The 15,066-nt window shown below is 38.7% G+C and overlaps 1 protein-coding gene across 1 annotated transcript in view; it reads left to right on the top strand.

Annotated features, from left to right (window-relative positions):
- Positions 1–8,337: 8,337 nt before the first annotated feature.
- The window catches only part of LOC129720363 (uncharacterized), an 80,423-nt gene continuing 73,694 nt past the window's right edge, over positions 8,338–15,066 (top strand). The window contains exons 1-2 of the mRNA XM_055671826.1: positions 8,338–8,851; positions 11,123–11,308. Coding sequence (XP_055527801.1) covers positions 8,338–8,851; positions 11,123–11,308 — 700 coding nt within the window. The remainder of the gene's footprint in view (positions 8,852–11,122; positions 11,309–15,066) is intronic.

The raw sequence follows: 15,066 nt of genomic DNA, 5'->3' as shown, positions 1-15,066 counted from the left end.
TCCTTAATAAAGTTAATCATTTTTTTGCTAATTTTACATCTATTCCTTTTACTGGGTCAGAGCGGTGCCCCGAAATATTTTTTTCATTCCTGGAAATCTTGGGTGTGTGTGTGAGTCTGTGTTGAAGAGAAACACCGTTCCTGCGAACTCCTGCAATTTCTACAACATTGATCGCGAAATTATCAGAGGACAGTTTAATGACCCGCTTTGATGTGTTCTACTAAACCTTCTGCATCTGCCACCAAAGGAATAATTTCGTTCTGTGAGTAGATTACCCATAAATCCTCACTTAAAGACCTAGTAAAAACATAACCTGTGTAACCTCAACATCCAACGATAATGATAAACACTGTAGTTGTGATGCTGCTATTTCGATGTATGAACCAATAGCACAAAATAAGCCGCCTGTGCCGCTGTAGTTGCACTGATCTCTGCATAGATTTGCTCCTGATTGTTAAAACTAAGGCCCAATAACTGCACTTCAGGTTTTGTTTCCGAGATATACTCAAGATTCCTGCTGGTGTTCTCATTTACCGCTGCTGGTCTCCACTCCACCCTCCTTCACCGTCATGTTACCGCTATTTGTCATTGCATTATTTTATTGGATTCCAGAAGATCGTCCTACACATATCTACATATGCATATCGGATTATTACACCATCTACAACCTCGGAACGAGTAGTGTGTGTAAGTACGCTGTGTTGTTATTTTTCTACGAGCACGAAACGTCAGATCGTTTACACACTAGTGAACATTAGTGAGCCCAAAAATGAATTCGAATTCACTCGTTAGCATGGCAGAGCTGCCAAAGCTGCTTGATAACATGCTCAAGGAGCAGTCGAATAAACTTATCGATAAAATTGTCTTGAGTCAACAATTTCTCTCAGGCAAATTTGACGATATCTCGAGCGAGATTTGTGAACTAAAGTTGGAAGTGAATACTTTAAGAGCTGAGAATAAATATCTGAAACGATCGAAGAGTCTTCTGAACGAAAAATATAACTGCTGTACACCGTCAGGAAGTTGTGATTGACAATCGTCGGAGAACGGAAATTGCCTCTAATATCATGGTGTTGGGTTTACCACGGGTTCCTAATGAAGACACTACGGATCTCGTGATGAAAACCTGTGCAACATTGAATTTCAAGTTGGACAAAAGCTCGATCGTTTCGTGTTCCAGAGTTTCTTCAAGCAAACACGTAAACAACACCATCAGAATTACTCTCCGGAATACGCAGTGTAAGGAAAACTTGAAAATCGCGAAAAAAAAGTTTGGCCTCCTATCTTTGGGATAGTTCAAGGCGTGCGCTGGCCGGGTGACTGGTCTAAAACAGTACTAATCAGAGACGAATTATCCTAACTATCGATGGAAATTTTGCAAGATTTGAAAAAGCATCAAACAGCCTTGAAAGCACGATATGTATGGCCTGGTCGAGATGGTTCTATCCTAATAAAATTCAATCAAGATTCTAAACCCACTTCAATCCGATCACGTTCGGATCTGCTGAGTCTCTTGAAGGATGCGAAGCTTCAATAATTCTTATTCAGCTTATATATATATATTTGGAATTTACCATTTCACAATGCTAAACAATAAACCAAAAAATTTCTGTTTGGAATCTGCGGTTAATCTTAACATACCTATCGATTTTAATGGATTAAAAATGCTGCAAATAAATGCACGTGGCTTGAACTGCTTTGAAAAATTTGACTCACTTTGTGAATTTATGCAAAATTTAGGAACGATTATCGACGTACTGCTTATTGGAGAAACATGGGTAAAAGAAGGGAGATCCGAGTTCTATACAACTCGAGGCTACAAAAGCATATTCTCTTGTCGTAAAACTTCAGCGGGTGGACTTGCTGTTTTTGCCAGAGATGGTCTGGACTATGAAGTTTTGTCTCATTCTACGGATAGCGGATATCATCATATCGGCGTCAAATTAAAAACAACTAAGACATCCATTGTTATTAACGGAATATATCGTCCACCAGACTATAAGTTCAGCCGATTTATTTCTAATGTGGAAACCATCTTGGCATCAACAGATCCTGCAGAGCCCCACTTTCTGCTGGGTGATATGAATATCCCTATAAATAATTGCGCTTCTCGTGGAATCCAATCGTATATCCAGCTTCTCTCCGCATATAACATGATAGTAACCAATACAATTGTGACGCGGCCAAGCAGTAATAACATTCTGGACCACGCAATCACTGCACTATGGTCGGAATCGTGAAATTTTACGACAAAAATCTGTAATTCGGAAACCATCGATGCTAGTAATTTCTTGTCATCTAGAAAGTTTCTCTACTGAGAGAAATCTATCTTTTGGTATGGATGGTTACTAGGGTGGTCCTATTGTAACCAAAATAAAAATTTTACCTTTTTATATCACGACATAGAGCAATATTGTCTTCCACAAAATTATGGATAATTTAATTTTATGAAATTTTGTTAAAAAAAAAACTATTTCTCTATCTTGTTTTTTCACTGTCCTATGGCAATTTTTCTAAATTCATTTGGGGTGGTTCGAAAAAAAGCACTATTATTGCTCTAGTTTTTTCAGTTTTATTCGGATTTCAAAGAAGTGTTCGAGTGACTTTTAGGCCGTAAAAACTGCATATTTTGACACCAATAGATCATTGCTAGCTATTCTGAAAAAATAGTTACACGTGTTTTTTCGTTCTATAATGACACTTTTTGGAGGCACCCTACTCCTTTGTTTGCACATATATGCAACAACAACACGTTTAGGATGAAAGTACATAGTTTCAACTTCAAAATCCATGTTGTAGGATTTGTCAACTTTTGTGCCCTCTAGGCTTAAAACGCATTTAAAAACTTGAAGTTTTTACACAAAAATTTGCTATTCCACCATTCAAAACCATCTAGTCATTCCAACTTAATTTTTATTCGGGAAATTCGTTCGAATGACTTTTGCGGCATGAAAAAGCGCTTATTTAGATTTCAACAAATAGATTCCAGTGCTTGTTGGAAAGAAATTATCGTTGTTTTGAAATGTTGTTGGTGTCATATTGTTGTAACAGCCAAATAAATGCATAAAATATACTCTAATATTGCATTATTTGGTAACAGCGTGTAAAGTTCATGTTTTTTTTATGTTGGTGTCATTGCATAGCAACCTCCAGCAGTGTTTTTACTACTTATTCACATACACGTTGGAGGAAATCGTTGCCATTAGTGTGTGGTACTCAAATAACAAAGGATCACTGTAAGCACACTCGCGGGAAGTATGTTCTACATATATGTGATACATAACGGTAATACATAACAGCATTGTGGTTACCATAATAACCTAACAGTATAATCGGTACTTGGTGACTTAACTATTATGAATTACACAGATAGACATAGCGGCTTCGATAAACTTTGTGACGTGACATTCAATATGTACGTGAACCAATACGGGTGGTATCCCATGCCTGCGACACTTCACAAAATTTTTGTTCATTCTACAAGGATCATGGCAAGTCTACCCCTCTCAACGGGATTTATGGGCGAACAAGGCTCTGAAGCTAGAAACAAGTAGTATCGGAACGATCGCCAATTTCACGTCCGAAAAATTTCTAGAGCTGCTAATATTACGGATGTTTTTTTATCGTGCAATGGATTCGTCAGATATAATTCTTGCAGCTAGATCTGCCAAAAAAAGAACAGTTATTCAAAGGTCTACGATTGAGTGGAAGAGTTTTTGAAATAATAAAAAACAATTTAAGTTTGTAAACATTCGAATATATAGAGAACCCTATTAAAATGTCATTTTTTAATTTTAAAACAACGATAATTTATTTCAACAAGCACTGGAAACTATTTATTGAAATCAAAATAAGCGCTTTTTCATGCCCCAAAAGTCACTCGAACGAATTTTCCGAAAAAAATTAAGTTGGAATGACTAGATGGTTTTGAATGATGGATTAGCAAATTTTCGTGTAAAAACTTCAAGTTTTTAAATGCGTTTTAAGCCTAGAGCGCACAAAAGTTGACAAATTCTACAACATGGATTTTTAAGATGAAACTATGTACTTTCATTCTAAACGTGTTGTTGTTGCATATATGTGCAAACAAAGGAGTAGGGTGCCTCCAAAAAGTGTCATTATAGAACGAAATAACACGTGTAACTTTTTTTCCTGAATAGTTAGCAATTATCTATTGGTGTCAGTTTAAAAAGTTTTCATGAAAACGAAGAAAGTCGATATAAAAAAGAAAAATGATGAATATTTAACCGATGCGGTTCATTTAATGAAAAGATGATGAAACAAGAATAGCAGGACGAAAGAATAATTGGTTATGTGCAAAAAGGCTTATATTACTAAAAAAAAAGAAAAAGGTTATTCATGTTATATACTGGAAAGAGTTATGAGAAAAAAAAAATAAAAAAAAAATAAAATATATATATATATATATATATATATATATATATATATATATATATATATATATATATATATATATATATATATATATATATATATATATATATATATATATATATATATATATATATATATATATATATATATATATATATATATATATATATTTTTTTTTTTTTTTTAAAGAACCAGAAGGGTGCACAGAGCACAAAAGCCGCTCCCCGAAGCAATACCTAGCGGTGGTCCCGGGGAGTATTATGGGCTGGAGACTGAAGGGGTTTTAGTGGGTCCGGTCACTGATTCAAACCAACCCCACACTCCCTGAGGTTGGTCACCTCAGGGGTTTGGATGCAAATTTCCCCTTCACCTGAAACAAAAAAAAAAAAAAAAAAAGTTAAACGAGATTGTAACATGAAGGTGCAAATAATGGAAGAATTTGCGATTTCAAAAGAAAAAAAAAAACAAAGAGCACTATTGTAATGGAGCATCCAATGTAAAAAAGACAAAAAAAAATAATAATATTTACATAAACGATGTCAAGACAATGTAACAACGAATGCACCTTCGAATATCATCTTGTAAAATCAGATGAACAGTATATACACATCAAAAAAAATATTGTACACATTCAGTAGGGGAAGACGGTAACCTTATTGTCAAAAATCGAGAAAATTACGGGCATAGATTGTAAGTAGAAGATAGAACAGAAAATAAAATGTAAATGCCCGTACGCGAGTGAAAAGTAATTTTAGACAGCAAGTGGAAAGGAAGTAACAAACCAAAAAAGAATTGATGAATTATTAACAAAAATAAATTAAATGCAACACTTGCTTAGCAGGGTTAGCACGTAAGATAAAAAAAAAGACACCAAGCAGCCAAACGACGAGATGAGCGGATTAACGATTGCGGACTTTACAGACCACGAGGATGCCACCGAGTCGCCAGAAGACGGCAGTTGGCGCTAAGAGGAGATCGGGTGGTGGGAGTCGATGGCGAGTGAGGTATTTCGCGCAGTATCGAGGAGAGAACAACCACCAGCCTCCAATTTCTAGACAAAGGGAGGAACCGCGAACGCGGCGAAGCCGCCATTTCAACACAGATCCCAGACAACAAAAAGAAAAATGGGCGAGAGCTAACCAGACATGAGTTATCGATCTGGTTCAGCTCAGACTAATCGAGACAGCATCAGTTACGCATTAGAAAACTTCCTAAGAAAACTCTATCAATCGAAGTAAAATCATCAACGGAAATCAAGGGGACAATATCCTGGCCGACCCCATTTGAAATGCAAAATTCATGCTTGCATTACACATCAAACAAACGGACAAAACAAGAGGAAACATTGCAAGCAAAACAATGCAAGGTACAGCACCCCGAGACAAAAGTAGGTCAAATCAACGAAATCAGCTGACACCCTACTGCTCCAAAGAGTTGACCGGCCAAGTTTTGAATTTACGCCAAGTAAGAATTACCTAAAGTTATTGAACCCCGTAATAATATAGCAGGGGCAATCCAACGTAAAATAGCATCAACCAGGCACCCAACTGCATGCGCAGTATGGAGAGTACGCAAGTAGGAAAGCGAAAGCGGCAAATGCAGGGCGGAACCCCTGCCAAAGAAGGAATTCACACAAACTCGAACGCGGCGGACCGGGCGAGCCTCCACTATGACGGCGCGCACGGCGCTCCGGGTATTCAACCGACTACACAGATGACGATATCACCAGGCGACGAATACCTCCACCGCCGGACATCGACGCTTCACGGGAGCTCTATCATCGGAGGCGGGGCAGATGTAACGGCCCCCACGCGTCCCGTAGATGCCTACAGGGTTCCGTCACATAGTCGACATACTTAGAACCCCGAAAAGAGGCCGGTTTCCTACCGCATTCTTTTCAACGTTGGCACAGCCTTTAGCTGTGCGCGAAAGTAGGTCAGAGCTTGCTTACTGTTGTAGCCAAGTCTTCCGCTTGACTTGGGTGACGAAAACCGACACCCGTAAGCAAATTATATTAAACCGACACCCGTAAGCAAATTATATTAAAGTACGAGGTTGGTTACTTGATGGATCGGTAACTCATCGACGCGCGAGAAGTGAGTTACCGAAAATGTTTGTAAACAAGGTAGAGTGACGAGCGCACGGCGCCCCACTCTCAGTAGAATTGAAATTAAGTGATCCAAAATAGAGACAGGCCGAGAAAAGGCCATTAAGGTAATGAGGTTAGGTGGTGATTTCGCGAGGGAAAATTGTCTCTCGCGAAATACACTCTAGGGGTAGCTGTAAGTTCTCATGCAAGACATTTTTCAATCGTTAAGTATAAGAGATTCCGCACGGTCGTGTGACCGTGCGTACAGGAATTCGTGGTTCGGTGTAGATTTCTTCGCACAAAATATCACAATTCCTGGTAGGGTAACCCGGGGTTGCCCTACATAGCAGTTTTTTACGCCCTTAAAGTCACTCGAACACTACTTTGAAATCCGAATAAATGTGAAAAAACTAGAGCAATAATAGTGCTTTTTTTCGAACCACCTCAAATGAATTTAGAAAATTGCCATAGAACAGTGAAAAAACAAGATAGAGAAATAGTTTTTTTAACAAAGTTTCATAAAATTAAACTATCTATAATTTTGTGGAAGACAATATTGCTCTATGTCGTAAGATAAAAAAGTTACAATTTTTATTTTGAGTACAATAGGACCACCCTAGTAACCATCCATACCAAAAGATAGATTTCTCTTAGTAGAGAAACGTTTTAGAAGACAAGAAATTACTAGCATCGATGGTTTCCGAATTACAGATTTTTGTCGTGAAATTTCACGATTCCGACCATAGTGCACTGATGTGGAGCATGCAAAAATAATTACGAACTATACTGTGGATTGCAACTTTAGCGACCATCGTTTTGTTTTAACACTTTTACAAACTGCAATGAGTAAGCCTAAGCGAACGGTAACGAAAACGATTACCAACTTCCGACTGCTGGACGAACAGTTTCAATACTTTCTTCGTTCGCACAACTTTGGGCAGTTTTCTCCTAATGATCGCCTACTAACTATAACCAATCAATACGCACATCTTCGTCGCATGTACTCCAAAACTGTATCCATTAACGTCCCAGTAAAAAACAACCTGTGTGCCTGGTACAACCTAGATATCTGGAAGTTGAGCCGAATATCCAACAAATTGTTTCAAAGGTGGAAGAAGAATCGAGGGGATCAAAATCTTAAATCCCTTCTTGACCACTCGAACAGAAGACTTGCGAAGAGTAAGCGGAGAGCCAAACTTCTATACTATCGAAGAATGACGTCCTCTGTCAACGCTAAAGTTTTGTGGAAACGCATCAATGAAATTTTGGGTAGTAATTCTTATAGCTGTAAGTAATCATCACTGTTAGTCAATAGAATAGAGGTAAACGAACCAAAAAGTGTGGCCGATGCTTTCAACGTCTTTCTCACATCAGTCGGAGATAGTGTAGCTAATAACTTGAGATCGGATGGAAACTTCAATAAGTTCGGTACGATGAAGTCTGCAAATGTCTCATTATTCCTGCAACCAACTAACCAACTCGAAATTCTTTCAATAATTCGGAACCTGGATGGGACTAAAGCAACAGGCGTCGACGGATTCCCAGTTTTCGCGTTGAAAAAGCATTCAGTAATGTTATCTGAATTGTTATCAAATTGCTTTAACGACAGTGTCTGTACCGGTGTATACCCTGCATGCTTGAAACGATCGTTAGTGCTTCCTGTGTTCAAAGGAGGCAACGTCAAGGATCCAACAAACTACAGACCCATCTCAGTTCTACCGGCAATAAACAAAGTATTCGAATAACTTCTTCACACGCGACTGATCAACTTCCTCAAAAGTACTGGAAACCTATACCAACACCAGTTTGGTTTTAGACATGGAGCATCAACAGAAGTTGCGATACTGGAATTGATGGATGACAGCTCAGGAGTCGTTGATCGGAAAAAATGTAGTGGCGTAGTTTTCCTAGATTTGTCTAAAGCTTTTGACACTATCAATCATGATATGCTATTGAAGAAGCTGGAAGCGTACGGTGTACGAGGTCTTCCGAATGACTTTATCCGTAGCTACTTGTCGAACCGTCAACAACAAGTAGTAATCCCTGGCGGTAAAAGCGACTTCCGTGATGTCAGCTGTGGTGTCCCTCAAGGTAGCAACATTGGACCTCTGTTCTTACTCGTCTATGTGAACGATATTGCAGAACTCAAGTTGAACGGAACCTCTCGCTTGTTTGCTGACGACACAGCAATTTCGTATGCTGGATCAACTGCAGGACATGTGATATCCGATATAACACAAGATCTACAACGAGTGGTTGCTTACTTGGAGAACAACCTGCTGGCTCTCAATTTAAGTAAAACCAAAATGATGATCTTCAGTACACTCAAGCATGAAAGATCAACGCATCAACAGCTAGTAGTTAATGGTGAGGTGATAGAAGAAGTGGCTTGTTTTAAATACCGGTATCAGTATGGAATTGCTGCTTGGGGAACTAGCAGAAACGAACACCTAAAGCCAATGCAAGTCCAACAAAACCGATGTCTTAAGGCAATATTTAGATTGCCGTTTCTTTTTCCTACAGAGGATCTCTACAATTTGCGTGATCATAATGTTCTGCCTATAAAAGGGTTACACAAATTCCAAGTAAGTGTTCTGATGTACAAAATAACCCATGAAGTGGACCTGCATCATAATCGGACGTTTTTAAGCGCCCTTCATCACCATAGAACAAGACATGCTCATCATATACAAAGAATAGGATTTAGAACAGTAATAGGTAAACGAAGATTTTCGAACGTAGGACCTTTAGTCTACAATGGATTGCCAGATATCATTAAAGGAGCTTCCTCGATTCTGTTTTCAAGCGACAATTAAAAACTCTCATCAAGGGCAATGTTAGAAATTTCATGTTTCATTAACGGTCTCTGATATAATCACGAAACTATCCAATTAAAACAGTAATTCAAATAAAACTTAGTCTTAAGCTAGAGCAATCCCTTTAAAAGAACTTCAAGCTCAGTAGGGTAAGTTCAAAATTGTTATATCATTACTGCCGCTCATGGCAAGTCCATCCCAATTGTATTTTTGTCAATTTTGAGTTTATTTATGGAATCAATTCCTTTTTATGTCTACTTTCGATAGAACAAATATTTTTGAATACTTCGTTCTGAGGAACTATGAAAAAAATAGCAAGTCGGTTTGTCCCATAGCTAAAGTGATCGCAAGTCGGTCCCATTGCAAAAATCTTCGCAATTTAACCCCACAGCCAATAATGATTATAAAAAATGTGATATTTACCACAACTTATGGTCTTCAGGTTTAGAATTGGATGTACCAAGTGATATTCGATAGGAGGTTTGATTGAATTTTACACGTTCTACATCGTGTGGCTCTAGCTGATAGTACAATGTTTTCTTCAAGACAAAGTTTCCACCAGTAGCTTCTTTCAGCTGTTGGTTGTTGACAATGAACGCTTCAGGTGTGTCACTGTATTGTTAGTTAAAGCATTCTTGAGTAAATACTACTTTTCGTATTTTATCCGTATTTTATGTAAAGACGTGGGCCAGAATTGTAACATTATTGTCATGAATTTTGTTTTGAAGAATTTGTTAGTTATATCAAATACTTCGGTACGCTACTTAACTGTTTTTTAACGGAGCAAACATTTTCCTAAGCTATATTTGTTTTTTCATATTTGCTTCCACTGTTACGTCGAAGCTGTCCGCCGTCACGAACGTGTGACCGCTCTCAGGAAAATTTAGAATAAGTTACCTACACTGATTTCGAATTTATCAGTAGTATCAAATGTAAAAACAAATCTAATTTTATTCTGAGCGGCGCAGTTGGTACATTATGTTATGCTTCTCACAAAAAACGAGAGAAGGTCATTTATGAATTGACCAGCGGTGGATTCATTCCAAACGCAAGCTATAGCACCGCCATTGGTTTGCAGTAGTTTGTTTTTCATCACCGGTCGTAGCCGGCTATGGGACTGACTTGCTAACATTCTGGCTACGTACCGTAAAAGTAATCGCATGTGAGTCCCAGCTTATGATTTTCAACAAATTTTGGTCAAATTTCGGTGTTTATACAAGTTTTATGATGTAAAAGTGTTAGATTGTCATTGCAGTACTAAATTCTGTTGATGGTCTTGATTGAAAAAGCATTTGAGTGCCAAATTTCACCCAAAGCGTTACGATTTTCAATTGCTGTTTTCTCGTCAGCACCAAACCGCAAATGGGACGGACTTGCTATGAGCGGCAGATTATGTAATAAACTAAAAAATCCGGTTTTCTGGGCATATGTTCCGAAACTGAGGGATTGTATGAATATTTGAACAGAATTTTTAGCCATCGAAATATATGTGTGTTCCCAATTTGTTGTTGTGTCATTCGAGTCATTCAAAAGATTTCTGAGCCCATCCCCGTTAGCGTCTAGTTACCACCATTTCCAGCTAAACTGACTACTTCATAATAGTATGCCCGTTTAGCGCGTCAGAAGTTGAGAAATTAATCCGTGAACACTTTTCACTCGTAAAATCAAACTCTAAATGATACTACGCAGTGCATGGAGTCCCTGGGTTTACCCATGGGCAAAGCTCTGCTTTTTCACTCCTCCACCCCCGCTAGCAGGGTAAAATCTTGATTGCAGTTGCCGGTATTCATTTCACTAATCAACGTCAGTTTACTACTTGAAGATAGGAAGGAACATCTTTTCAGTTCGCCATTCCGGGGGGATGTTAAAGGCATAATCAAGCACTTTGTAGCAGCGGCTGCTAAAGAACTCAACGACAAACGAACCTACCATTCGTCTGTTGGAAAGCTACAGGTAAACTTCCTTATCTTCAGTTCCTGCGAACAATCGTGTGTTCGGGCTTTAGCGGGTAAGTGCACTGGGCGGAGGAAAAGCTAGTAGTATTACTGCAGAAGCCAGATGAATCGTTGCTCATTAAAACCGGTAGGACGGAGACAATGTTGTTGATGATGATGATGAGGATGATGCTCGCAACTAAGCTTTATGCCCTCTCGTGTATTGCTCGAGTAGGCGGCTCGCTCACCGTAAAAGTGGGCTTTTGTGACAAATTGTTATTCCTCAAGTGGTAAGATCATTAGGGAGACCGAAGAGACAGACAGATTTGGATACCGATTTGACACTCTCGGGAGTTGGGCTTCGGCGAAAGTGTGAGCCAAGTTTGCTGCAAGTGCCTGAGCCCAGGATCAGATGATGAATGCTTTTCTCTAGCCTAATTGACACGAGCTATCGGCTTTAGAGCTACTGGATTGGGTGAAAAGTTTTGAATGTCGACGGTCCACGGGTGGTTGAGTCTTCCTAAATACCATATATTGAATAATTAAAATTTTGAGTTGAGTTCTGTTTTTTTTATGTTAATAATTATCATACTATTTCGGTAAAATTATGTATAATCGCTTAACAAAATCAACCGCGTGATGAAATGTTCGTTTTTTCTATGCAAATCGCTATGCAAATTCTGTAAAACAAGGAAAAATCAGTCAAGCTTAGAGTACTCAAACAGATTCTCCTCATTCAAGCAAACAAAATCTGACGATGCAAGCATTTCGTGGAACAATTTCTCGAACAGTGCAGCTTTCGGTGATTTTTCTTCTAACAAACATTTCGCTACCAAGGATAGTCGTCAAAGCGCGATGCGGCGATTTTCAGAGATGAACCTGATGAAAATCCGTCGCGGTTCTATCGAAGCTGCGTCGGCAAAAATCCGCCCTCCATCTGAGATTACCTTCGTTCTGCTGAAAGGAAAAGGAGAATAAAAGAAAACGCTGAATCTACTGCGTCACCCTCGGCTTGCCTTTGTGTGGCAAGAAAAAAAAAGCTCGCGAGAATCGCGTTTTTCAACAACGAACCACTTCAAATCCTTTCGTTTTCTACACCCTCGCGTATCGAGGTTGGGATCCATCAGGAAAACCAAGAAAGGCGATGAAAGGAAAACCTGCATCATGCCGCTCGGTACTCGCCCGTTTCTAGTTCGGTTCCCGCGTGAATGAAAGCCCTGAATAACACAGTTCCTGTTGAGTGCAGGAGCCACAGCTCTTGGCGGTTCAGTCCTTGGCGAGTTGCTAAACCGAGAGTGGAAATGACTACCAGTGGTTACCGATGGAAGTGTATGAGAATGCAAATTTCTTTCAAAGGAGTTTCAATTGTCAAAAATACCTCCTTCTACCTCGATGAAGGAACGCCTCATCTAGGCTTTATTATTATTTCTATTCTTCAACTTATTTGTATTTCTCAAAAATTATTGAAAAATTAATCAACCGTAAAGATATAATGGCTTGCAATATTATTACATTGTTGTGAGAAAAGCCCTTCGTCAAAAAATCTGTTTTCATATACCAACCTGTTCATAGTTAGGATGAACGTGAAAAACTTGCTTGTAGCGTTCGAGTGACAGTAAAATTGTCTCTATTTCATCTGTTCTACCAATGGGGCCACAAAACCAGGTGCACTGGGAGTGGTTTCCGTGTCAAAGAGAACCGAGGAAAAAACCAAGTCAAGGGCTGCCAAAGCTTCGGGGCGAAACTTCTTCATTCCATGGGGATGAACAGTTCGTTGTTTGTTTTGAGCTCTCTCTTTTCAATAGAACCAGTAGCGGAACTCCACCAGAAGGGCACCACAGAAGGATCCTATTTATTTGAGATCGCAACCAAGGATACCGACTCTTCAGTGTCCTTTCACGCGAATCTGTTGGCTTGTTTAATTATGTGTTTTTTTTTATTTCCTTCTACAGAAGTTTCACCATGGTTTTCCACTGTGCTCTGGTTTACTGACTGTGTGCGAACGATGCTTGCACAATGGTCAACGTTGTCTATAGAACAAGTTTAAATATTATTTTCAGAGTTTCTGAATAAAATCATTATTCAATCCTTTCATTATTGAAAATTAACGAATCGTTTTGGAAAACATAATTTGACCAGCTCAATCCCACATTTCGCAGCGATCCTGTTAAATGAAACGGGTTAATGAGGTGTTTATTGTTGCGTTTCCTGCGATTTTTTGTTTTTGTGCGCAGAATGTGCTATTCAACTGCAATAACGAACGCGGTAGTCCTCGCAATCCTATGGAATGTCAAGCTCTTGTGGAATGTGAAAAAATATAAGAGCTAGACTCAGCGTTTCCTTCAGGCTACGGCGCCTCGGAATGCTATAAAGGTCACCGGAACAGAATGTTTCCAATTAGCGTCAACCGGCAAACCTGTTGAGCTTAGCCGAGCCTGCACTGGCTGGTGGGTGATACAAGTTATGAAACAATAGCAGAATAAATTCGTTAGTCGATCCAACAATGGGGAAGCATCTGGTGATATGAAACTACTCCAGCATGACCGAATTTTTGTTGCGGTTGTTTCGGAATCTTTTGAATAATTCGAAGTGCTAAGATTTTTGAAGCGCAGTTTGAACAGGCACTCTGCTCATAACAATGTAATGAAACATTTGTCAGGTATCTAATGTTATACTTGTACGAGTTGGTATCAAACTAAATAAGTATAGATTATATTTTACTTGAATTCCTTCTGAGACTGTGCGGGATTAAATTCATTTAAATCGGAATGAAATATAAGTAAAATTTGGTTTAATATAAATATACAATTTTTATTGCTCCTTAATCCCAAGATTAGTTTCGATTGGAAAATACTTCTAGCGAAAGACTTTCTATGTTTTATTACAAACATTGCTTTCAAATCTATCTGAATCAATATAAAATTACATTGATGTAGATACATTCATTCATATTCATTTATTATTTTTCCTCACCATTCAAGATGTTTTATAATAAACTGCTCCAATGAATGAAGGTTTTAATCTTCATCCTAGGACTTTTCATTTGAGCGTTTCTATGTAAGTTGCAACGACTACTGCAGTATGAGGCTGAGCGTTGTCATGCAGTAGAATCACTTAATCGGATCTCTGCTCGTATTGTGACCGTTTTGTACACAGTGCTAAGCTTGAACGCATCAACTATTTCCCAGTGATAGTTTCTTTCAGTTTCAATAGTTCGTAATACATAACACTGACCTGGTTCCACCAAATACATAGCATAACTTTCACAGCAACCTCTCTTTTCCACTGGGACAGTTATTCATGGGCAAGAAAAAGAAGCTCAACGTTCCTTGGCTTTAAAACATAAGAAACCCAAGTTTCTTGTTTTTGAATTATTCCCAGAGCATGCAATCGCAAGCTGTTCCTGTGTCGGGCCTCATCGAGCGGTTCCTCTATTTCTGTGGCATCGAAGATTATTGGCCTTCTTTTATGGGAAAAACGCTACGTTGTTTCATTCAAAGCAGCATTTGCATAACTTATTTGTAACTCTCGATGCTCTTCAGCCGCCATTTTTTTCGAATAAATTGACCCGCATTTGACGATGAATTGGCACAAAGTCGACATTTTTTATATCTTTCGAAATTTTCTTTTTGCATATTTTTGATTTTTAAGCATTGCGGTTTTTTTCAAATGTTCAGGACTAACTTTTACATGTTTTAACCTTTTTAAATTTTTAATTTTCAATACTTTTTTTTTATTCTCGCTTATTTTCCGTCGGTCTAGTTCCGCCACTGTTGTGGCCAATCACCGAGCCCAGGGAGGCGACTCCACACCCAGGACCCTAACTCACGAC

The sequence above is a fragment of the Wyeomyia smithii genome, chromosome 2 (genome assembly GCF_029784165.1).
Source record: "Wyeomyia smithii strain HCP4-BCI-WySm-NY-G18 chromosome 2, ASM2978416v1, whole genome shotgun sequence".
Taxonomy (NCBI): domain Eukaryota; kingdom Metazoa; phylum Arthropoda; class Insecta; order Diptera; family Culicidae; genus Wyeomyia; species Wyeomyia smithii.
Note: the sequence above shows the minus strand (reverse complement) of the source record. Positions and strands in the feature narration are given on the sequence as shown.